Here is a 25,623-nt window from a genome sequence, read left to right on the forward strand (position 1 = left end):
CCCCCCAAAAAAAATTTTTTTTTTACTTTTCTTTAAAAATTTAAAATAAGAAATTGGGTTATTAAATTTGACTCTCTCTCTTCCTACGCCCCTAAAGGCCTCTAGGGGCGTAGCCGCTAGTTATATATATATTGACATTGGATGGTTTTGAGCTAATTTTGGGGTGGGGGTCAGACATTTCCATCGCCCAAAAATAATTTTTTTAAATGTTATACTTTTAAATTTTTTTATATTCTTTTATAAAAATTTTATCTTAAGTTTTTTTTAAAATTACAACATAGAAACTACCATCTCGAACAACTACAAAAAGTTTGAACCTGTAATGTAAGAGCTCTAGTGGCGCAATCAGTTAGCGCACGGTTCTTCTACACTGTTATGCCGGGGTTATAAGTTCGAATTTCACCAGGAGCAATACGTTTTTGAACGTTGATACTTATGAATATTATTGAATACTATTTATAGGGTAACTGCCCTACTGACGTTTGCCTAATTTTATTGTTTTTAAAAGATACAAATTTTTCAGAATTTACTTAATATTCACTATGAATTTGCATTATCTTAAATTTTTTTTCTTGTACAAGTTGCCTATTTAGCTCAATGGTAGAGCACTCGTCTTGTAAACTAGGGACCGTGAGTTCAAACCTCACAGGGGGCAATCAATTTTTGTGATACTCAAGTTATATAGTAGCTTCTCTATTATTTTTCCGTTTAGGTACGCAATACTTGTTCTATATAATTAAGCTTCTCCTACTTAGATATTTCTTCAATTTTAAATGTATTTAATACTTTGTGGTTGATGAGAGACACTAAAAAAGTTATGCAAAAAAAAAGATTTATACATATTTCATTTTTCATAGTATTTTTAAATTAATGAAAATAATTAAATTAAGATTTGAGGAGGGGGGAGGGGGTGTGTGTATGTGTTTATTTTGAACACAAATTATCCTAATATGTTTTCTAACAAAAAAAATTTAAACAGCGATGTATTTTACTTTTTAAAGTTGGTTAAAAAAGGTCTGTAAAATGCAATAAATTGTCCTGTATAATATGCAAAAAAATCTACATAATCTTTATGTACTCGATAGATTGAAATAGTTAAATGATTATCATATATCATCCGATTTTGTTTATTTTACAAAGATGCTTACTAAAATTGATTTTATTTTCGAAACTGCAATTATTATAAAAAAAATGTTTCTTTATCTTTATCATTATGTTATACAATTTCTGAATTTATAAGCAATACATGAATCGATATATTATTACTTTGATGTTGTCCATATTTTCATGTACTCTGATAAAGAAATAATCTCAGCTGGCTAAAATAACAATAACCCCCATACACCCCCTTTAATCCATCTCTCCCCTCTTATGGGATATATAAATGAACTGGCCAATAAATGAGGTCCATAATTTTATTAACAAATTTTCTTTTTTTTAATATATCCACATATTCTATTATATAAAGTGGTAATGTGAAGCTTCTTATTGATCCAGGGAAAGTTTATAATTTTTTTGGGGAAATGTATAAAGTATGGAGAGTTATTTTGTCTGTAGATTAATAATTCGATAACTACTGAACTAATGTAAACTTTTTAAATTGCCTTTTCCAAGTTTTTGAATTTTTTAAACTAATTAATTTTAATTTTAAACTAAAATTAAAACTGGTGGGTGCTCAACCAAACTCCCCCCTATTTTCCCATAACAAAATAATAAAAGTCACCGTTCATCCCCCCAAATTTTTTTTTCTTCTGGGATTCGAACCCGGATGATAGATGGTTCAAAGCTGTTACCGTACCAAAAAGCTATCAGAGCTCCAATATTTCAAAATGAAAATTTGTCTTATTTTTAGATCATTAAGTATTATGATGTCTGTTTGTTTGTCTGTCTATATGTTTGTACTACAGGATCTCGCTAACTACTAAACCGATATGGTGCTCCTATTCAGGGTAGTTTCTTATAGGTACTGGGAAGGTTTACAACTATTTTGGGGGAGGGTACCATCACACTACCAGAAAAAAATTGCCTTAGAAAAAAAATTAAACATCACCCCAAAATTAAAAATGTGATTTACTCGCCCTGGCCCTCCCCACCCAATAAAAATCACCCTACCCCCCAAAAAATTATTTTAATTCAGTTCTTCTTTTTCCAGTACCTATTGTTTAGTATTTTTTGTAATAACTTCATAATTACATTGTCATTAAGATTATGTGACATAAAAAGTTAGTCATAAAAATTATACCCATGAATAATTGTAATAAAAAGCACTTTTGTAAAAAAACATTTTTCATAAGAGGTAAGTTTTTATTACAAATACATTTATTGCAAGTGTACATATGATAAGCATTTTAAAGACGATTATTTTTAAGACAAATTTAACCTGCGTACCATGGCTCAGCATGTAGCGCATCTGCTTGTCATCATGGAGGTAATAGGTTCGAATCTTGGCCAGACACTGCGCGAAAACTGAAGACGTTAAATGGTTCCTACTGCAGCTATGCCAGGTATGCAACATGTAAAGTTAGAGTATGATTTCCTTGGCTCGTAAACAGGCGTAACTCATTACCATAGGACTTTCTGGCAGGTAGTTGGTTGCTGGATAGATGTCACTTAAATTGGAAAGAATTGGTTCCCCTTAATTATCCAAGGTTCAACAAGAAGCGCATCTGCTTGTCATCAGGGAGGTAATAGGTTCGAATCTCGGCCAGACACTGCGTTATAACTGAAGACATTAAATGGTTCCTACTGCTGCTATGGCAGGTTTGCAACATGTAAAGTTGGAGTAGGAGGATTTCCTTAGCTCATAAACAGGCGTGTAACTCATTACCATAAAACTTTCAGGCAGGTAGTTCAATAAAAAAAGTTGGTTGCTGGATAGATGTCACTTAAACTAATACAGAAAAGGAAAGAATTGGTTCCCCAAGGTTCAACAAGTAGCGCATCTGCTTGTCATCAGGGATGTAATAGGTTCGAATCTCGCGCAGACACTGCGTTATAACTGAAGACATTAAATGGTTCCTAGGTGCTAGGTGTGCAACATGAACAGACGCAAAGGAAAGATATAATTCCCCTTAGTTATCCAGGGTTGTTGGACCTTGAGTTAATGTCATAGAAACCCTCGACCGTGGCTCAACATGTAGCGCATCGGCTCGTCGTCTGGGAGTTGATAGGCTTTGTACTGCATCATAACTAAAGATGTTGAAATAAATTCCTACTGCTAAAAAACTTGTATAAAACTTTGGTTACCAGTATAAAACTTTGGGTATCAGAATAAATTTTTGTCTATTAGTATAAAACTTTGGGTACCAGAATAAATTTTTGGCTATTAGTATAAAATTTTGGGTACCAGTATAAAACTTTGGGTACCAGTATAAAACTTTGGGTACCAATATAAAATTTGGGTACCAGTATAAAACTTTGGGTACTCGTATAAAACTTAAGGTACCAGTATAAAACTTTGGGTACCAATATTAAAACAAAATTTTAGGTATTAGTATAAAATTTTGGGTACCAGTATAAAACTTTGGGTACCAGTATAAAATTTGGGTACCAGTATAAAATTTGGGTAACTGTATAAAACTTTGGGTACCAGTATAAAACTTTGGGTACCAGTATAAAATTTGGGTACCTGTATAAAACTTTGGGTACCAGTAAAAAACTTTGGGTACCAGTATAAATTTTTAGTACCAGTATAAAACTTTTGGTACCAGTTTAAAACTTTGGGTACCAGTATAAAACTTTGGGTACCAGTATAAAACTTTGGGTTCTAGTATAAAACTTTGGGTACCAGTAAAAAACTTTGGGTACCAGTATAAATTTTTAGTACCAGTATAAAACTTTGGGTATCAGTTTAAAACTTTGGGTACCAGTATAAAACTTTGGGTACCATTATAAAACTTTGGGTTCTAGTATAAAACTTTTGGTACCTGTATAAAAACTTTGGGTACCAGTATAAAACTTTGGGTACCAGTAAAAAACTTTGGGTACCAGTATAAATTTTTAGTACCAGTATAAAACTTTGGGTACCAGTTTAAAACTTTGGGTACCAGTATAAAACTTTGGGTACCAGAATAAAATTTGAGTACTAGTCTAAAACTTTGGGTAACTGTATAAAAACTTTGGGTACCAGTATAAAACTTTGAGTACTAGTATAAAACTTTGGGTACTAGAATAAAACTTTGGATACCAGAATAATATTTGAGTACTAGTATATAATTTTGGGTACTAGTATAAAACTTTGGGTACCAGTATAAAACTTTGGGTACCAGTATAAAATTTTGGGTACCAGTATAAAACTTTGGGTACCAGTATAAAACTTTGGGTACCAGAATAAAACTTTGGGTACCAGTATAAAATTTTGGGTACCAGTATAAAACTTTGGGTACCAGTATAAAACTTTGTGTACCAGTATAAAACTTTGGTTACCAGTAAAATTTGGGTACCAGTATAAAACTTTGGGTTCTAGTCTAAAACTTTGGGTACCATTATAAAACTTTGGGTTCCAGACTAAAACTTTGGGTACCAGTATAAAACTTTGAGTACCAGTATAAAACTTTGGGTACTAGAATAAAACTTTGGGTACCAGAATAAACTTTGGGTACCAGTATAAAACTTTGGGTACCAGTATAAAATTTGGGTACTAATTCTGAATCAAACATTTGAAAAAATCCTGCTGTCCTCCCCCCTCTTCCCTCCACTCTTATTCTCACAACCCCTAACCACCCTCAACTCTCCAAAAAATGTCCTAGAATGCATTTAAAAAATCCAATTTAGCCGAAGCCTCAGCTGCAAAGCTTATTTTATAATCAGCCATAAGATCAGCCGCAAGGCTTAATATTGTATTCAGCCGCAGCCGCATTCAGCTGCGCGGCTGAATTTAATTCAGCCACAGCCTCAGCCGCACGGCTTTCAGTAAGCCGCAGCCTCAGAATCAGCCGCGAGGCTTAATTATGTTATCAGCCACTCTCAGCCTCAGCCTCACTCAGCCGCGCGGCTTAATTTTCCAATCAGCCACTGTAAGCCGCAGCCGCTATGAGCCGCGCGGCTTTCAGTAAGCCGCAGCCTCAGCCACAAATCCTTCAGCCACTGTAAGCCTCAGCCACCCTCAGCCACTGTAAGCCTCAGCCGCTCGAAGCCTCAGCCACAAAATTCCAATTCAGCCACTGTAAGCCTCAGCCACCCCAATTTTTATTAAGCCTCAGCCGCATTCAGCCGCAGCCACTCTCAGCCGCACTAAGCCTCAGCCACTCTCAGCCTCAGCCACTTCCATAACTTTAAACAGCCGCAGCCGCAGCCGCAGCCGCAAATTAGGATTCAGCCGCAGCCGCAGCCGCGCGGCTGATAGCGCGGCTTCCGAACCCTGGCTAAAAGGTCATTACCTAAGCTTTCTATAGTGGGGTCAAACGTCCTGATTGGTCAAGTAGTTTTCGCGCTATGGCCATTAAAAAAATGTCCCGATTTATGTGACGCACCCTGTACATCTAACGCTGGCATTTTTGCATACAAAATTGACAATTTTGGATGGATAAATGCAAGAAATACAAAACACATCCATTCAGAGCGAGAGGGGGCATTGGGCTGTAAATAATACTGGTATCCAAAGTTTTCGAAACATAAAAAACTTTGGACACTTATTCTTGCACAAACTAGCAGTATCCAAACTTTTCAACCAATATATTTTATTCGCCTATTTGTAAGAAACTGTTTATAACAGGACGATGCAATAATAGTTATTGTAGACAACCGGTTCTAACCAAGCGGATTTAAATCGGTTTCGAAGTCATAGTGGAAATAAATATTACCTCAGCTTCTTCTGTATTCTCTCCGGTTGGTCCTATAATATAATTTCATTTATCAATCTGATTATACTTCATTAATATTTAATGTAATCAAGTCAGAAATACGAAGAAACTTTGGCGGTTTCCCTCAAAGTACCAAGTCGAGCTCGGAACTCACTCGGAGGGCACAATGGGCTGTTCATTACACCAGTCCCAAAAGTATTATGATAACGTGTTCTTATTCGTTGGCTCAACAACTTTGGGGACTTAAGTTAATTTTGATTGGTTGGTTTGTTAAGTTGAGTGTTCAAACGTTTCAACCAATAAGTATAATCTACAGAAGGTATAATTTTGTGTATCGGCATTAGAGATATACATCAATTTATCAATTAGAGATATACATCAATTTATCAATTAGAGATATACATCAATTTATCAATTATAGATATGCATCAATTTATCATCTATTGACTTATCACTTAAAATCCTTGGAAACCAATGACTATCATATGCAAGTTTTCTCTAGCTGCTCGCTTTTTTTTCATTTTTAACCAATACAGATCGGGGGGGGGGAGGGGGGGAGCTGTAACTTCATGACTTTTTAAGTTTACCAATTATACGTCGGCAAGAGTTGATTTTATTAGGATATCTGGTCTGTGTCGGTCGTGGTGTCCGGTCAAAGTCGGTTGGGTAGCAAAAAAATTAGAAAAAAATTCTAAATAAATCTTAATTTCTACATTATGACTTTTGTGTATAAGGTAGAAACCAAAAATTTTTTTGGTGAATACTTAGATATCAATGACCATCTGAGAAAAGTGGTGTTATGACCGTTTGACCGCTCCCTGACCGACTTTATGACCGATTTTTGTCCGGCTTTTACTACAGACATATATCATGAATATCATGGCTTCTATTACAGCTAGAGACCTATAATTTTTTTTGGTAAATCCTTGAGCAATAATAAACAGATAAAAATATTAATTTGCGCCGCCAATTGCCGTTTTACCGCCGTAACCACCGAAAATGGCGGTTTCCGTTATTTGCCGTTTTTCGGCGATGATCAGAAAAAGTAATTTTTTGTCCTAAAATTTGGTCATCCTAGCTGCAAAATTGGCCGTTCTACAGCTGTTTTAAAATTTAGCGGCTGGCCGCTTAAAAGCGGCTAAGGAGCGGTCTGACTGCTATGACTATAAAAAGTAATTTTCTCTAAAAATACACATGAACCACAAGAAAAAATTTTTACGTCTTTATCTGTACCAGGAGCCGAGATAGAGGGGGGGCTCTTTGAGCCCCCCCCCCCCCCCCGATCTATTAAGGTGGGAATTGGGGCCTGATCTATGTAAGGGTTAAGCTAAAAAAATAATAGACAATTAGTTCAGCTGTTAGGCCGCCAGCAGCACATAAATTTAGCTGATGCAAACATATTTAAAAAGTTGCCAAAATACATTATAGACTTGATCCTTTAATCTTAATCGAATCTAATATGAATATATGAATATTAGACAAACTAAATTAAAGTTCTAATTAATATAATACGTCCATGAATATTGTATGTATTTAGATACCTTTTGGCGATACAACCCAGTGGGGGTTTAAATCTAAGGTGCCCTAACCCTGCGTGGCTACCTTGCAACAAATTTAACCTAGCATAACCTGACCTCGAGTAAAAAACAAATGCACGAAAAAATCCCCCCCCCCCCCTCCCATTCAAAATAAGAGGGGAGAGTTCTCTGCTCGATTAGACACTTTGAGGGAAACCACCAGGAATTATATCTATCTATCCATCTAGTTAACGCTTTATAGCTATCTATCTATCCATCCATCTATCTATCTATTTATCCATCTATCTATCACTCTATATATCCATCACTCTTTCCATCTATCTATCCATCTAACAACTCTCTATATATAGATCCATCTATCCTACCATCTATATATCCATCTATCTATTCATCTATCTATCCATCTATCTATCCATATATCTATCCATCTATCTATCCATCTATCTATCCATCTATCTATCCATCTATCTATCCATCTATCTATCCATCTATCTATCCATCTATCTATTCATCTATCTATCCATCTATCTATCCATATATCTATCCATCTATCTATCCATCTATCTATCCATCTATCTATCCATCTATCTATCCATCTATCTATCCATCTATCTATCCATCTATCTATCCATCTATCTATCCATCTATCTATCCATCTATCTATCCATCTATCTATCCATCTATCTATCCATCTAACAGCTCTCTATATATAGATCCATCTATCTAACCATATATCTATCCATCTATCTATCCATCTATCTATCCATCTATCTATCCATCTATCTATCTATCCATCTATCCATATATCTATCCATCTATCTAACCATCTATCTAACCATCTATCTATCCATCTATCTATCCATCTATCTATTCATCTATCTAACCATCTATCTATCCATCTATCTAACCATCTTCACCTGTAGAATCATCCAGCCAACTTCTGTGTTCAGAATCCACAACCAATCTGTGCTCCTAAATTAACAAAAACCTTATATAAAAGTAACAGGAGGTCTATCTGTAGCGAAGGATCTCGAAAACCACTAAACTCAAATGGTTCTACATTTATGAGCCCGTTATTGGTCCAAAAAAAAGTTATATGCCTATTTTTGGGGAGGGTACATCACTACTCCTAAGAAAAAACAAAATGTCGGGCGGGGGCTTAAGCTTAGACACCACCAAAAAATACTGTAAAGGCTGGGGTAAATATGATTATTTAACTTTAGAAAAAAAATAACTAAATATTATTTGATTTTGACATAAATTAATAAATTACGCCCGTTACAAATGGCCTAAAATGTCAAAAACAACAGTCAATTACAAAAAAAATACTTTTCAAAGAATTGTTCCGTCGCCCCTAACCTCTATAAAAGGTGGTAAAATAACTTAAAACAACCCAAAGTTGTTTTTTCTTTTCTTTTTGTGTTAATAAATCTCGATAGTGACTGGACCAATTGGACTTTAAACTGTTTGAATCTAACATTTATTACGAGAGGGGCAATTGAACTGGATATTATACTGGCAATACAATAACGATATCTTATTCGTTGGCTCAAAAACGTTGAATGTTTTTATTAGATTTAAATTGGTTGATTGGTTCAAAAATAGAAGTATGTAACGAATGATTTTATCTACAGAAAAGTTAATATTGTTAAATATTTGGGGACGTATATCTAATTATCGTCCATTGTCTAATCCCTGCTTATAAATGCACCTTTTATAAAAAATAATTAAGAAAATAATTATTAGGTTTGCGTTTGTCATTTCATTTGGGAAAATTACTCAATTTGGAAGATTTTTTAAAGTAAAGCTTTACTATAATTAGGGTCCGTCCGTCTGTCAGTCCGGAACGAAGAGCTTTTTTCGTTAATTTAGGCATGTTAGAATTGTCCTATCGATTTTAAACTTTGCGTGGCGATTCATGTAGTAGTTAGGTACTATTTAGAAAGCGTATCAACTCAATGATCATTACAAGAACGTCCGTACGTCTATTTTAAACATTTTGATTTTTAACTTTTTTTGTTAACATTTTTTTATGGCAATGTTTAAACGAACTTTTATGTTATATAGTTATCTGATTGATCCGATTTTTTGTAAACTGATACCTAGGACAACCAAGAACAATGTCTTAAGCGAAGCAGCTCAATAAACAAGTCCTTTAAATACAAGTATTTTCTTAAACATTATCCTGTATTGACGCAATTTCCCAACATATTTACTTACAATTTTGTTTCGACCATAATACATTTATATTCTGATTATTCCATTCTGACTATTTACAAAAGTTAATGGTTTGTCCTACCTTCGCTTTTATGGATGCTGTCATACTTGTTTTATCAGAAATAATTTTTGGTTTTGATTACTTTGATTAATTTTCTATTTAGTTTAATAACAAAATGTTATCAAGATTCTAGTCATTACAAAACGAGTTTTTTTTGCAATGTTCCGAAAAAACCACGTAAGCTGTATATAGTACTATGTATTTTTTGGCAAAGAACTTCTAGAAGGTCAGAAAAAAACAAATGTAGATTAGCAACATATTCAATCTCATGTAAAAAAAAATTTGAAAACTAAAAAAAAATGTTTTAGATCATGGAAAGAAAACAAAGTAGTGGGTTTCGTCGATTTCTTACAGTAGTTTTTCTCCTAATTCTAGCCTCTGCTGGGCAATCATTAACATTTTAATAACCTAACCTTAAATAACCTATCAAAAGCTGCTGTAAAAATACGACGAAACCCGCCTCTTCGTTTCTTCCCATAATCCTATGCTTTAAATTAACCTAAGAATGATTTGTAATAATTATAGGGTTGCTATGCTTTCTTTATTGTAACCCTAATTGTAGAAAAGCTTTGTCTAAAAAAATATATATTTATATAAGCCGAAGAAAGTATGTAGTATTTAAAAGAATATTACAATGGATCTACATATATTGAAAGATCATATAGGCTTACCCTTTCAAAACATTATACATTATTCATACATACGCTACATATTATTTTTCAAGAGCATGTAATACATACTTTTCTGAGAATAATTATCTAGCACATAGGTTGCAAAGGTTACAATTTAAAACTACTTGTAGATTAAAACTGTTTTGAATTTTTTGTGTTTATATTATCAATTTGAAATAATGATTTGTTCATGAAAGCTTTGTATTGTTTTGGAAAGGTTTTATGCTATATTTTTGGTGGAAAGAATAGCACATTCTTTTCTCTAAAGGAATATCTATTATGGATTTAGTTTTGACATTATCATATCAATATACATTACACCAGTGCAGTGGCGTGTACAGGGTTTTACTTGGGGGTGTAAAACACGAGAGGGATAAAAAAAGGAAAAGAAAGGCCTCCCCAATTTAACTTTAAAGAAAAATGGGGAATTAACCCCCCCCCCCCCACCTCTGCAAGCATATGCATAAATGTTTAAAATAAAAATTTACATTAAAAATGTTAAGTTAAAAAAAAATAGACAATATTTTTAAATTGTGAATTGAATGTATTTTTTATGCTTACTTTAGGATAGGTTAGATTCAATAATGGTAAGCTAAGCCCACATTAATAGGGCCACGCAGTTAAAAATAAGAAGGAAAATAATTGTCTTTTTGTCAATTTTGGGAAGTATTAAAAAAATTTTCAAAACTAAAATATTAAAACTCTGTTTCATCTTATTTCTTTAAATATTCAATTAACCAATGAAAATAAGCAAGATCTTAAAAAATATAAGTTCAAGAACTGAATATGCAAATTTTCTAAATTCTAAAAAACTGGAGAAAGTAGTCTGGGTTAAAATTTATCATGTATATAAAATTGTTATCACCTTCCATTTAACAGAGAAGTACATAGGAATCTTCAGCACCTGATCTGAATCTTTTACCTCACTGAAAATTAAGATTATTTATTTGAAAATCATTGTCCTACAAAAATAGCTGTGTTTAGTGCCCTAGGAAAATGGGGATAGATGCCACCGCTTTTGACCTACCTATTCTATTGACGTCATAGTAGAGAGAAAGAGAAAGAAACCCCCTAGAAAAGAGATGGGGAAAAGGGTATTACCTGACATCAATAGAATAGATAGGTCAAAAGCAGTATAATCTATCCTAATTTTGATAAGGCACTATAGACAGCTACCCTCCAGAAACCATCGTTTGGAAGTTTTAGAGTAACTGTTTGTACCTTACATTAAATTAAGACATCCATGTTTTAGCAGCAGAAGTTAGTACTTTAAAGTTTTAGTATAATGAGTTTATTTGCAAGAATCTTAAGCCAGAATTTAATGAAATTATAAAGCCACAAATTTACAGGTCTAATTAGAAGATATCACCAAGAAAAGCAAAATAAATATTTAGCAATATTAATTTTTCTTTAAAAAAAAAATTTATTATATCTGGAAGCAGTTAAATTAAGTTACTTTCATATAGATTCTATGGAAGACAAGTTAAGGCAATTTTACAGTATTACACAGCTATTTGATAAGTCTGACAGGTGGACAAATCCAAGTTAAAGAGTAGGTTTGCAACGAACAAAAAATCTCCTACCTGATTTCTCTAATTGAAAAGGTAAAATGCAGGTTCATCATTTGCTCACCAGGATTCAAATCTAAAAATATTACTTATTGATATTTTAATTACAATATGAGTTTAATTATATATGTAACAGCAAAAAATATTTCCATTGTTATTTAAGCGTTATCCTCTAAGTGCCTCGTTGAACAGGAAATACCCACCTTTTTTGCAAAAAAAAATAAAGGACCTTCTTGTTTGCTTGTTTGTTACTTTAAATTAGGTTATATTGGGTAATTGCTATCCCCACTGGAATAAAAATATAAACTTCTTCCTTTTTATAGGGGAGGGGGGGAGCTTCAGTGCCCAACATGCATTGTGAAGGGAAGCACTGTGATTTATTTCTACAAGCATTGTTAATGTACATAACCACTTGAACAAAATATGCACTGAACAATATGTAAATATAAATAGGTATTACTTTACTATTTATGTAATATTATAAAAAATATAAATAATAAATACATCTTTTATACAACAAAACATAGAAATTACAATGATGTTTTTAAACTATTTTGATATTCATGGAGTAAACAGAAAAATAATCACAAAAATCTTTTTTAACAACAAGCAAGAAAAGCTAGATTGATTGTGCTCATATGCAAAAATATTTTTGGAAGCAATAGTCTCTTTTGATAAAATGTTAAATTTAAAGATTAAATATATTTTTGCCTACAACATATTGATCTATAATATACTGAAATATTATTTACATAGGCAATGTAATCTATAAAAGTATCATAAAGCAATTTATATACATAATCCAACCGGTAAAGTATATCAAGAAAAGATAATTATTTAGTATCAAATCTATTCTATTATCAATGTCTATCCACCTATCTGTATGATGCTTTAAGAAAGTATTAATTTCTCAGCTGTAATCAATGAATGATGAACAACTATAAGTTCTTGTGAGATCACTAGAACTATTTGGTATTACTCTATGCCTTACTTTTTCAATCAATCTTCACTGTGATATGTAGATATGGTAAATTTACAGGAAAAATCTCATTCCCCTTCTTAAATCTTTAGAGAAAAACAACATTACTCATAAAATATTACAACATGTTATACCTTTTTGTGACAATTTGCAATGGAAACAATCAGAGCAATGAGTTCTAGACCTCTCAAATGTGTTTTTCGTATTATTAATTCCTTATTTTTTTATGGGATCTTTCCTTAGCAAAGGATTAAACACTGAAATGCCTCATAATCTAACTTAATATAGACCTGACCCTAAAAATGTTTTAGTGTCGATGATGATTCAACATATTTCAATGGCCCCTTAAAAATGTGGAGGGGGGTGGGGGGTTGAGTAGACCCTACACTTTTCATTTTAGTTATGAAAGACAAATATTTTTTTCTAGAGGCGATTTTCTTTGGAGGCATTGCAGAACCCTCCCACAAAATATTTATATACTTCCCCTGAACCTATTAGAAGCTGCACTGTAAAGATGAACTATATTGATTTAGTGGTTCGCAAGATCCTATGATAAGCACATGCAGAGAAACATCCTGCTACTTGTTATAAGGATATGTCTTACTACAATTCAAATGTCATAAAAGTAAACAAACATGGATGGTACTCTAGGATAATTCTGATGCAAAAGCCCACATTTAGCATAATAATTTTCCTTTTATACCATCCATTACTCCAGGGGTAATTTGTTTTCTTTTGCAACTAGAATACAAAGTATTCCAGATTTTACAGTTATTACAGGATTATTTTCAGGTTTTGTTGTAATCATAAAGTGTTATGATGGATTAAATGATAATTAGATAATTTAAAAGAACATAACAGCAACTTGTCAGAAAGACAACCAAAGGAAAGAAGTTGTCCATAAAGACTTTAAGCAACTTTTTAACTTTTTAGGTAAAAAGCAAAGATTTAAAAGACCAACTAAAAAAGATTTTCAGAGCCAAAAGACTTGAAAGCATATAAAATTTGAAATTATCAAAGAAATATAAAAACTTTAACAAAGATTAAAAATTAATTTTTGTCAATGGTATGTGAACCTTGAGAACAGTGAAGGCATGCTTTCAGAGTTTCAATTTTAAGTAGTTTGTTAACATGCCCTTCAATGTACCTATTCAACTGATAAACAAATTTAGATAACAAAAACTAAAACTCTTTTAAATATACTAATATTTAATTTTCTAGGGAACAGAATCTTAATTTGCGTCAATTTTCAAGATTTGATTTGACAAGAGCTTTTGACTGTATTCAATATTTTCTAATTCTACCAAATTGAATATAAAGACAGAGAAAAAACAAGATTTAAATGTTAAAATCCTGTATTATACCGATAGGTAACACATGGTCCCCAACCTCTTATTTCTACTTGTATTCAGCTCTTTAGGGATTAGAAATTCTGGTAGGTCTATCCATGGCGAACACCATACAAAATTAATCATGAAACCCGCCTTACCTTACTAGGATTTTGATTTTTTGATTTTTTGTTTGAAATTAAAAATATTGAGAGAGGGGCTGTGCAAGAAAGTGTAATCTTATTGCAAGATAGCAGATTTTTCAGATTTGTATTTGCTGTATGTTTGAAGAAACTAATCCCTCCAGAAAGATAGGTTTTCATACCTGGAATTAATTTAAATCTAGGAATTATATTCAATTTCCCAGTTTGAGAGAATTTATTAATGCTTCTTTTACTTCAAATATCATGGTTTTATAAGCATTTTGCTAATTCTTTACAATTTGGAATGAAAAAGAAATTTGATTGTCAATACACACAAACAATTGATCCTTTCGTATTTTTTTATCCCCGAAAAAATATGTTCTCGTGAGTTTTCTTATTTATTGCTAATGTTAAATTAAAAATGATAATCAAATTTCTATAAAATAACATTCTCAGTAAAAATATAAATGTTAGGTATATCTACCTTTCTATCTATAATACAAAGTAGAACGATGTCTGTCTGTCCGTCTGTCCGTCTGTCTGTCTGTCTCTTAAGATCTTGGTAACCACTGAACTGATCGGATTCTACTCTTCAGGGTATCTACCTATTGGTCCTGTGGTGGTTTTAAGCTATTTTCTTGGGGGATGGGACACCTTCAACCCCCCAAAAAAACAAAAAATACCCCCCCCCATTTTTTTTTTTTTTGAAGGAGATTTCCATGGTCCTTTACGATTTTCGCCATAATTTTTTTTATCACCTCTTGGGGCAAAGCCCCTAGAGGCTAGGGGCGAAGCCGCTAGTGGTAATCATAAAGGAAGATATTATTTTAAATTGCCTGTAATTAAATACCTCTATAAACACCAAAGTAATTCATAAAAGGTCCATAGCTTAGATGTAATATTATATGAAATTAAATCAACATACAATATGATTACATTTGCAAAATTGGTATCATATGAAATTGCATCGATAATTGTATTAAGCATATATTTCCAATTTCACATACAGATAAGCTTTTCATGTTCATATATTCTAGCTAAAACACTTTGTAAATTGTAAATATATATATTTATATTTTCACCAATGTCTTGTTAGATATACTTTAGTTATTGATAACTGTAACTGTTTAGATTGATTCGCAATTAAAACTTTAATTTAAGAAAAAACATTAATCCTATAGTCGGATTTTTATTTTTGACCTTGATATTTTAAAGCTTAAAAGAACCTTTAGCTAAATTTAGAGAAATCTCTTCTAATAAGCAAACCAACATCTATGTTGATATTACAGAAATAGAGGCATTTGTCATATTTAGAAATATTAATCCCTGTTGTATATTTCTTATTGAGATTAAATTAAGTAGAATATCAGTCACAATCATTTCATGGAAGGCATAAGCTTTAATTTGGAATAATATTCAACAAGGCTGAAACTTGAAAGTTGTTCATAGATTAAATTCCGTTGTCTTTTCCCCGTGTTCTATAGATAATACCATTACAATAAGTGCAATAAGGCTTTGTTAGCATACACTACATATTTGCAAAAAGGTTTTCTTCACAACCAACCAAAAAGTGACCTAAAGTGACTTTTTCAAAATGCAGAAAAATTATATAGCATTTATAAAAACGAACAATACTCAAATAAATATGTAATGAATTTATAGTTAATACAATTATAATTATATATGCAGAATCATATTAAATTTTGTTAATGCAACTTATTTTGATTTTAGTTTTAAAAGGTTGAAAGATTTACGATAATAGTTCTCCTTTTGAATAAAAGTTAAAGAAGCTTTTTTAAGTTGTGTCAAAGTTAACAAGCATTAACAAAATTGTTCCTAATTTATTTAAGGTTTGCTATATCTAAAGCTGTTGATCCTGTTTAAAGACAGGTTGTTAAATAAAGCGGAAATGGAAGCACAATGTAACTATGATTTCTTTAAAGTTAAAATTTTTTATATAACAGGACATCAAAACAAAAATTTCTAACCTCCTAGCTCTATTAGAATCTGAGATAATAGTAGAGGGGAATTCAACCACACTCTATACATGAATTGGATCCAACAAAATTTTTGCGTAATCTGTATTAACACCTAGAAATAGATATCAGAGGCTCATGTTAAAGCCAATGTTCAATATCTGTTTATATAATATGTATAATACAGTAAGGTTTTAATATCAAAAGATGATATTTTTATAAAAAGACATATCTTCTATACCAATGTTTTTAAAATAATACTAAAAAATGGAAAATTTTAAATTGGCTCTATAGTTATTTCTATACTTCAAAACCAATACAAAGCATTTGTTGCAGATATTTCAATTTTTATATTATATTTAGAATTATAATTTTGGTTTTCATTTTAAAAAATACCAGTTTACTAGATTTGCTAACAACAACAAAAAACCATCTGAATACATTGTGAATCTAACCCATTTAGTAGGGGCTTAAACTTGTTAGGCCTAAAATATTATATTTTCCATGTCATTTTAGCTTTCATGTTAAAAACGTTTATGCAATGCATACAAAAATTTTAAATTCAGTTATTGCTGAAGAATTTAAAATAAGTGTGTTCATAAACTTATTTAGTATATCAACATAATATGGTAGTCTTTTGAGCCATTTAAAAAAAGTTTTTAACTAAAAGCTCAATAATGGACATGTTGTCAATGTAGATATCATACAATTCAGTCTTCATTAAAATCCATTCCATATTGTCAAGATGAAAAAAATAAAACGTTTCCAGGTAAAGAAATGTATCTTTTTGTCATAAAATCTAATCATTCAATTATCTTTTTTATATTATAAAGTAACTGGAATTTTGTCTGTCTGTTTGTATTTTCATGTATTCTTATAAATGTAAATTTCATGGAAGTTTAACAATGGTCTAGTACAGCTTTATTACTATAGCCATGTTATATTGCTGTTTAAATATTTTTTATTGTTACTTTTTAAGAAAGCATTCCATGTAACTGTTGCCTGCTGCAACTTCAAAAGCTGGCAATAATTGGTTGCAAACAGGACAGGGAGCAAGATACAAAAAAATGTTAAAATATTTGAAGGAATAAAAAATAAAAACTATCAAATTTTCTGGATATTTTCCATAGACCTTTTGCTGAAAAAAATCATTGTTGTTCTTTTAAAATGACAATGGAAATTTATACAAAACCAATTATCATAAAACCCAGGAATCTAAAGGGATAAGACGATGGCCGACAAATTGATGTATATCTCCAATGATGATACACAAAATTACTCCTTCTGTAGATTAAAATGAGTGGTTGAAACGGGTGAACACTCAACTTAATAAACCAACCAATCATGATAAGGGAAAAGTACCCAAAGTTGTTTAGCAAATGAATAAGAAAAAGTTATTATAAAAATTTGGGGACTAGTGTAATAAACAGCCTATTATCCCATCTCTCTGTGAAAACCTAAAATTCTTTTTCTCTTTAGTAAACACAGATAACAGCACATTTCTAGTAGAGATAGGTCACTCCAAGCTTCTTTTCAATTAATATATCTGTTCTGAATCTGAAAACTAAGTTAGCAGGAACATTATTAAAACACAATACCTTATTAGAAAAATAATGAAGCAACAGTAAAGCACATATCTGTTACTAGCGGCTACGCCACTTAGAGACCTCTAGGGGCACTTGAGAAGGGAGGAGTTGATTTAATAACCCACTTTTTATCTAACAATAAAAAAGTAATTTTCTTTGGGGGGAGGGGTTAATTTTTCCTTAGAAGGGTGGTAGTTCCCTCCCCAAAAAATAGTTATAAACCTTCCCAGGACCTATGATAAGCTACCGAGTAAAGAAGAACCATATTGGTTCAGCGGTTAGCGAGATAGTTCGGTACAAACATACAGACTGAGAAACATCCTGTTACTTTATTATAAGGCTTTCTTTAGCAGTTTTATTTGAACGTAAGAAGACAAATACTATTTTGTTGAAATTGTATTTGACATTATTTCAACCCATTTCCATTTCAGTTACACAAGGCTTTGTCAATTGAACATAAAACATAAATTAAAGGATACATTATGTGTTGATTATGTCATTGAATTGTGTCAACTCTTCTTTTTAAAAAAAAAAAGTTAAAAACATGGGGGGGGGGGTATTTTTTTCTCTTGGAAGGGAGAAGGTACCCTCCCCCAATTATTATATTTGAATAACCCTAAAGGAAAGGTAAAACCATTATATCATGTTTAACTGTATCTAAGGACCAAATCCTACTTACAACCAACCGTTTGATTACAAGACATTTGTCTGGAAGTCCTAACTGTGCATGGTAGTTAGTTGCCCCTGTTTTAGGTCAGGCATTCCATCTATGACTTTAAACTTCAGTCTTTAGAATTTAATAAAATATGACGCGATGTTGGAATGAAATTCGAACCTATCACCTTCCCAACAACGAGAGTAAGCGCAGCATTCACTGGTTAAAGAAATAATAATGTGGTATATATGTTGTATTCCAGAAAAAAAAACCTATTTAAACTTTCTTATCTAACACAACGACAAGAATACCAAAAGAATTTATGTTTATAAAACAGTACAACTTTTTGTTGCGAAATATTAGCGAAAAACGTCCATATGTATGTATTAGGAGACATAATAATTTAAAAAGGCTTGGTTTGTTGTATTTTAATTATATTTCTAGTGGTTTCATTGTCCTTGAATTTTACCTATTATCTATTAGAACCTATATTTGAAACATTTTCTGTATGTATTTGCAAGGGAGCAGGGGACATTGAACCGTAGTTTCCACAGGTACCCAACGTTTATAAATACGATCTGTTACTTGTTGGCGTAAAAACTTTGGGTACAACAATCTTCCCCCATCCCTTAAGAAAGTTTTAATCTACAAAAGGGAAAATTTAGTTTCTAATCATTTGGGATTGATCATCAGAATATCCAATAAGAGTAATCGAAATTAATAGACAAAAGAGAGAAAATTTGGCTGTGTATCTTTTTTTACATAATTGTAGGAAGACTTAGATTACAATTTTTTCCTGTGTTTTCTACTATAGCATTTAAATTTTTCATAGAAGAGAAAATTTCATGGACTTAGGATTATGTTAATGTTAATAAATATAAACTCCTCTAAAATATAAAGCTCAAAAAGCTGTTTTAAGGTAGAGTGACAATATAGGAGAAGGTTTAGTTTAAAAGAATCTCTCCTTGAAGAGGGAATGCCTAAGCCTAAAAACAGGGACAATCCATTATTATACATGCAGTTATGAACCTAAATATATATAGAAAGGCATGCTAAGATAGGCATAAGATTGTTACGTAACACGTAGCTCATGCGCTTGTCGTCGGGGAGGTGATTGGTTTGAATCTCGGTCCAAACCACGTCATAAAGACGTTAAAAGGTCACATGCTGCTGATAAGTAAAATATGTAGAAAAGGTAATATCTTGACTCCAAAATAATGTACAATAAACAATTCATTACCATGCACAGTTAAGACTTCCAAACATTAACAAAGGTCGTGTAATTAAAGGTCTAGTTATCTGTAATAGTTTGGATGTTAACATTATGAGCATACATCCCTAGGTATAGTTGAAATCATAGTCCAATATATTTAAAATTCTAAGTATATATGCATGTACTTTAAAAAGGAAGGTTATTTACTACAAATGAATATTTAAATTTCTTCCCCCTTCTTTTTCTAAATAAGGGACGGGGGTGGGTTCAACACTTGCAAAGTTTCAGGAGGCTTTAATTCTGCATGATCTATACCTGCACTGCCCTACCGGGGACCATTAAGAACCTAACCTAACTTGCCTTGTAGTGATTCAAAACAAACAAAAAACAACTTTAATTTCAATTGAAAATAAGTTTTGGGTTTGGTTTTTTGGTGCTCAAAAGGCAATTTGAGGGAATAGACCAAAAGGAAAGTACATGTTAATTTGTTCTACTTTGCTCACAAGGAATAGAAACATTTACTTTTATTTCTTGTACTCTTAAACTTTAATGTAACTCTTATACAATCAGGGAGGGAGGGAACACTGGTACTCAAAGTTTTATTACTAAGTTATATTATTCTTTGACACGCACATTGTATACTTTAATTGAATTTTAATTGTTTGGTTCCAAACTAATAAAGTCCAAACTTTTCAACCAATAATTTCAATTTACAGAAAGTATAATTTGTTTTTAGATCAATGTATATAAATTTATCGCACATTTCCTATCCCTTAAGATAAGATTAGATAAAGTAAGCAAAGTTAATATTTAAAACGTTTTAAATTTACTGTAATATGGCTTCATTATTCGTAAATTTAACATCTTTTAAATAGATAGAGATACAAGGATGACAACATCCATAAAAGCGAAGCTTTGAAACGGTAGGACAAACGAACAATGAAACTTGTATAGTGTCATAACTGAATAAGTAGAATATTAATGCATAAGTCTAAACAATATTGTAAGTTAATTTGTCGCAAAACTTATACAACTTTATAGAAGAGCTTCGCTTTTCAAAATAAATATTTTCTTTTGATTTTTCTTAAATTTAATTTCAAATGAATTTCATTGAAACAAGGATGAAAACATCCAAAAAAGCAAAACCAAAAAAAATAAATCCTTTTAGATTATATTTGCAGATTTGCTTTTTTCGTCAATTAACATAAACCACTAAACAGATTACCAAGTAAAAAACGTTTAATTTCATTTTCAAAATTTAACATAAAGTCGAAACAGCGTTTGGTGTCCAAAAAAATGACGTCATTCAATACAAATGACCAATGATAGGCCAGTATACAATTTACCATTGGCCAATTACAATGTATACTGGCCTAGCATTGGTCATTTGTATTGTATAACTTCATTTTTTTTGTTACTGTTTCCATGAAATCTATCAAATTAGTACATATTTATTTGTCCACATAACATCAAAATGGTTCCACGACAAACGTAGGAGTCCCAAACGTAGGAGTGGAAAAACATCGGAGTGGACAAACGCAGGAGTCCCAAACGTCGGAGTGGGACAAACGCAGGAGTGGGACAAACGTCGGAGTGGACAAACGCAAGATTTTTGGGACAAACATTGGAGTGGACAAACGCAGGAGTCCAAATTTTTTTTTTTCAATTTTGAATTTTTCTTTTATTTTTGATTTTTTTTTCAATTTTGATTTTTTTTTCAATTTTGAATTTTTTTTCAATTTTGAATTTTTTTTCAATTTTTAATTTTTTAATACAACCACACCCCAACCCCCCTCCCTCGGTCCCCTTATTTTTCTTAGTTAGGTGAGGTTAGGTTATAGGCCAGGGGGCCGAGCGCTGCGGCTAGGCAGGCTAGGGGACCATAACCATTATTTTGTAGACACGGGTATAAAAAATTTCAAAATTGTCATATTATTAAAATAGCGGACACTCCTGCGTTTTACTTAAGCAATGTCCACTGCGACGTTTGTCCACTCCGACGTTTTTCCCACTCCTATGTTTGTCCACTCCGACGTTTGGGACTCGTGTTTGTCCACTCCGACGTTTGGGACTCGTGTTTGTCCACTCCGACGTTTGGGACTCCTACGTTTGGGGTAGGACTATCAAAACCAATTAAACTTAACTGTTTCTTCTTCTTGCTATTTACAGGCAATAAAAAATAGTTATAAAAAGATTTGAATAAAAAATCTTCAAAATAGCCTTAATGAGATAATTGTATCATATTTTCTGTCTTACTTAACACATTATTAGCAAGAAAATCGATGTCCAAGAGCACTAAGATTATCCATTTTAGAACCATTGCATTATCCCTAAATCCCTGTGTACATTGGTCTTTCTGTTCGTCTTCACTTCATGGACAAAACTTAAATACAACAAATGTTGTAAGCAGTTTAGGTTCATTTTAAGTTTAAATTCTTTAGCAGATGTAGTACCTTATAATTTAAAACTAACAACTTTTCCTATTGATATTAGGCTTACATGGAAAAGAAAATCTTTTAAGCTAAATAATTTACAAAACTAACAGACTTCCCAATATTTTCAAATTGAATCATAATGACCCATAATATATGACAAACATTTGGACGTCCCACAATACAAATGACCATTGGTAAGCCTGTATACATTTTACCATTGGTCCTTTGTATTGTATGGCGTCATTTTTATTAGGCACTATAAGCTGCTTCAAACATTTGGCATTCAAACAAAATTATTTTAAGAAGCGTGTAACGAAAAATATTCAACAAGTAAACAATAATGAGTGCTTTTTAACTACAATAACTTTTATAATACAAATATAAGGTTGTCCCAATTTAATTTGTAAAAGTTGCAGGTGCCAGGTATACTTACACAAACACAACATGTAACATCCATTTTTCAGGGATTTGGATAGGGCATCTCATGAAAAACTATTTTGCTATCACTTTGCTTACATTTTCAGATGATTGATTGCGATTGTATGCAAGGTAGGGGATGGAGAGTAGGGGTGATTATTCCCCCCCCCCCCACCCCAATCTACCCAATATTGTAAATTATTATCCTCCCCATCGCATAATAATTTACTCTCCCCCTCAATGAAAAAAATGTATTATAGTTTATCCTCATTCCCCTAAAGTAAAAAGCTTAGACGTCCTTGATTGATAGTAAGAACAAAGAGAGGGGTAGGTTTCTGGTAGAATCCGTAAAGGTGTGTGTTTTAAGGCTTAAAAATAGTAGTAGAACGATAACATTCACTAAATATGTGTATTTCTTATTGAAAAGAACTATAGACAATTTTTATTTAAGTTATCATAAATTTTTATCGTTCTACTACTGTTTTTTACTTATAACACATAACCTTTACGGATTTTACCAGAAACCTACCCCTCTCTATAATATTTAAATATTTAGGGTGAATGTAAAATATTTTTACCAGAGATTCGTTCCAATAAAAAAGTTTTTCTTGAGATGTCCTATCCCTAAAATGCCTGAACATCCAATACTTACATAGAAACGGCGGTTTCTGAATTTCATAATTTTTGGGAATACACCAGGCCTGCGCCTCCTTGTTCTGTCGCGATCTCTGAAATTTGATGAGTCAGAATTACGGATAAACTGATACTTACACAAAAATGGAGGTTTTTGTATTTCATAGCCCTTGGGGATGCACCAGGCCTGGGCTCCGGGGTTTTGCTTTGCTTTCTAAAACAGTAAAATATACAATTTGTTTTATGTATTCAACTTGTGGGGTAGGGGATAAAGAGAATTATAGAAAATAATATGCAGTAAATTCTAATTCTGCCAAAGGATCAAATTTCATTATTTCCAATATTACTTTCCAAAAATCCATTTAAAAGTGAACAATGAAAATCATGTGCATTTACAAATGGCTATCAACTTATCAGACGGATACTTATAGAGTAGCTGAGAAAATATAGTCAAAATAGTTAAAAAAAAAAACATTTTACCATTTTTGGAACGTTGAAAATTAGGTATACAAAAAAGTTATTTATTTAGTTATCCTAGGTGTTTTTTCCGCTTCAAAATGAAGATCTTTTATGAAACAAAACCAATTATGTCAAGTGAATAAATAATAGGCGTAATTGCTATTTACTCTATAGAGTTAAAATAAGACGAAAGAACATACTTACTCATATAAAGAGTAGTTAAGATATTAAAAAAGGTTGCCTACCGTCGAGTTACAACGAATTAAGGCAGTCACATCATACAGAAGGGAGAAAATAGTTTAAGACAGATGAACATACAGATAACAAAATTATAGAGTAGCTACGCTATTTAAAATGGTTCCGTCCGTCGAAATAAAATGTATTGAAGCAGTCACATCATGAAGAATAAAGAAAGTACAATTATATTAAACTGGCGTACTAATATAAACTAATTATAAAGTAGATAAAAACTTACTTACCGTCGAATTGCAATGTATTGAGGCAGTAACATCATGCAGGAGAGAAAAAATTAGACACCATATTATCAATGTAACGCTCATTTTTGTCATTTTCATTTACTTTTTTTATCACTTTTAACGTATAACTCAATAAATTGACTCTTTAATGACTTTCTAAACTTTCACAGATACATTTTATTTGCCTCTTGCTCTATAACCTAAAATGATTAAAATCAATGTTTAATAAAAAAGTTTTTAACTGCGCTCCTATCATCTAGCGTCTTTTATTTGAAGGGAAGGAGTGAATCGAAAAATAGCCTAACCACCCAAAAACTTAAATCTAGAATCTAGATTATCATAAAACCATCTCGGAGCCTACATGAAATTTTCCTGAAATCGTGAACTTATAAGGTACAGTAGTTAATGAAATCTTAAGCTTCTAATCTGCGTTTGCAATATACTTTAAGGTAAAGCCCATTTGCAGTCTATTTCTCTATTAATTTACTAGGCCTCTAATGTTACTTGAAAATATGGGGGAGGGTTACCATCCCACAAAATAGTTAAAACCCTTTCAAGGAAATAATTGTAAAGAAGAACCATATCTGTACAGTTACAGTTGTTAGAGAGATTCGCTACAGACAAAAAAACTTACTTCTTTATATAATATAATTTCCACTAACCTTTTTACTATAGAATTCTTCTATTTTCACCATGCTGTTTGATAAAAGTATTCTTTATCCATAAATATTCCTCCACTCTAATTAACATTATTTTACATTTATCTGAAATTTTAGAAGAAAAAAAATTTAATTGCAATGATTTAAAAGGCAAGGAATAAATATTTTGTCAAGGTGAATAAAGAAAGGAGCGATAGGGGAGAAAGTTTCTCATAAATCAGCCATGTGACGTCATAAAATGAGGGATTATCCATCCCTTTTTTAGGTTTTTTTACCACTTCTCCTCTCACCTCCCTTATTTTGATGATGTCACTGATTTTTGAGATACTTTGTCCCCCTCTGCTCATCCTGTATTCCTTGTCGTGATAGTGATTAGAAATAACATTCTTATATAAACACAAAAAAACTCCTTTTTTACATCAAAATAGAAATTTTAAGTTTTCGTTTCCTTTCATAATTAGTGATTTGCGGATTTATGAATTATTTTTTGAAGATTTTTAAAATTTATAGTAAAGAGGCTTCGACCTAAAAAATTTTGTTGGGGGTTTGTTGATTCTCATGAAAAATATCCTATTTCAAAATAGTTCCTTGAACCTATAGGGAGGATCACTGTAAAAGAAAACCATATCGGTTCAGCGGTAAGCAAGACAGACATATGGACATCCTGTTACTTTTAAGCTTTAAATGTGTATGTACATAATGAAGTAAAACAGCATAATTAATAAAGAATTTCTGTCACTCTAAAGAAGGACCTCATCGGTTCAGCGGTTAGCAAGATCCTTTATAATTGACAGACACATAGACATAT

At 31.9% G+C, this 25,623-nt stretch overlaps 1 protein-coding gene and 1 non-coding gene across 3 annotated transcripts in view; one reads left to right on the plus strand and one right to left on the minus strand.

Annotated features, from left to right (window-relative positions):
* Positions 1 to 24,922, minus strand: part of LOC145303693 (gamma-aminobutyric acid receptor subunit alpha-2-like) — a 64,993-nt gene extending 40,071 nt beyond the window's left edge. The window contains exons 1-7 of one of the 2 annotated variants that reach the window (XM_080145295.1): positions 24,819 to 24,922; positions 24,160 to 24,356; positions 23,241 to 23,316; positions 11,872 to 11,932; positions 11,154 to 11,214; positions 8,257 to 8,311; positions 5,802 to 5,833 (exon numbers count right to left, since the gene is read on the minus strand). In XM_080145295.1, coding sequence (XP_080001421.1) covers positions 5,802 to 5,833; positions 8,257 to 8,311; positions 11,154 to 11,214; positions 11,872 to 11,932; positions 23,241 to 23,316; positions 24,160 to 24,255 — 381 coding nt within the window. In that variant the 5' untranslated portion in view covers positions 24,256 to 24,356; positions 24,819 to 24,922. Of the gene's footprint in view, positions 1 to 5,801; positions 5,834 to 8,256; positions 8,312 to 11,153; positions 11,215 to 11,871; positions 11,933 to 23,240; positions 23,317 to 23,359; positions 23,436 to 24,159; positions 24,357 to 24,818 lie in introns of both variants that reach the window. The other variant, XM_080145296.1, reaches the window with a different exon arrangement.
* Positions 584 to 655, plus strand: TRNAT-UGU (transfer RNA threonine (anticodon UGU)). The gene has a single exon. It is a non-coding gene; the product is annotated as a tRNA-Thr (tRNA).
* Positions 24,923 to 25,623: the final 701 nt, after the last annotated feature.

This window comes from Acartia tonsa, chromosome 13 (assembly GCF_053477335.1).
Source record: "Acartia tonsa isolate MP-2025a chromosome 13, ASM5347733v1, whole genome shotgun sequence".
Classification (NCBI taxonomy): domain Eukaryota; kingdom Metazoa; phylum Arthropoda; class Copepoda; order Calanoida; family Acartiidae; genus Acartia; species Acartia tonsa.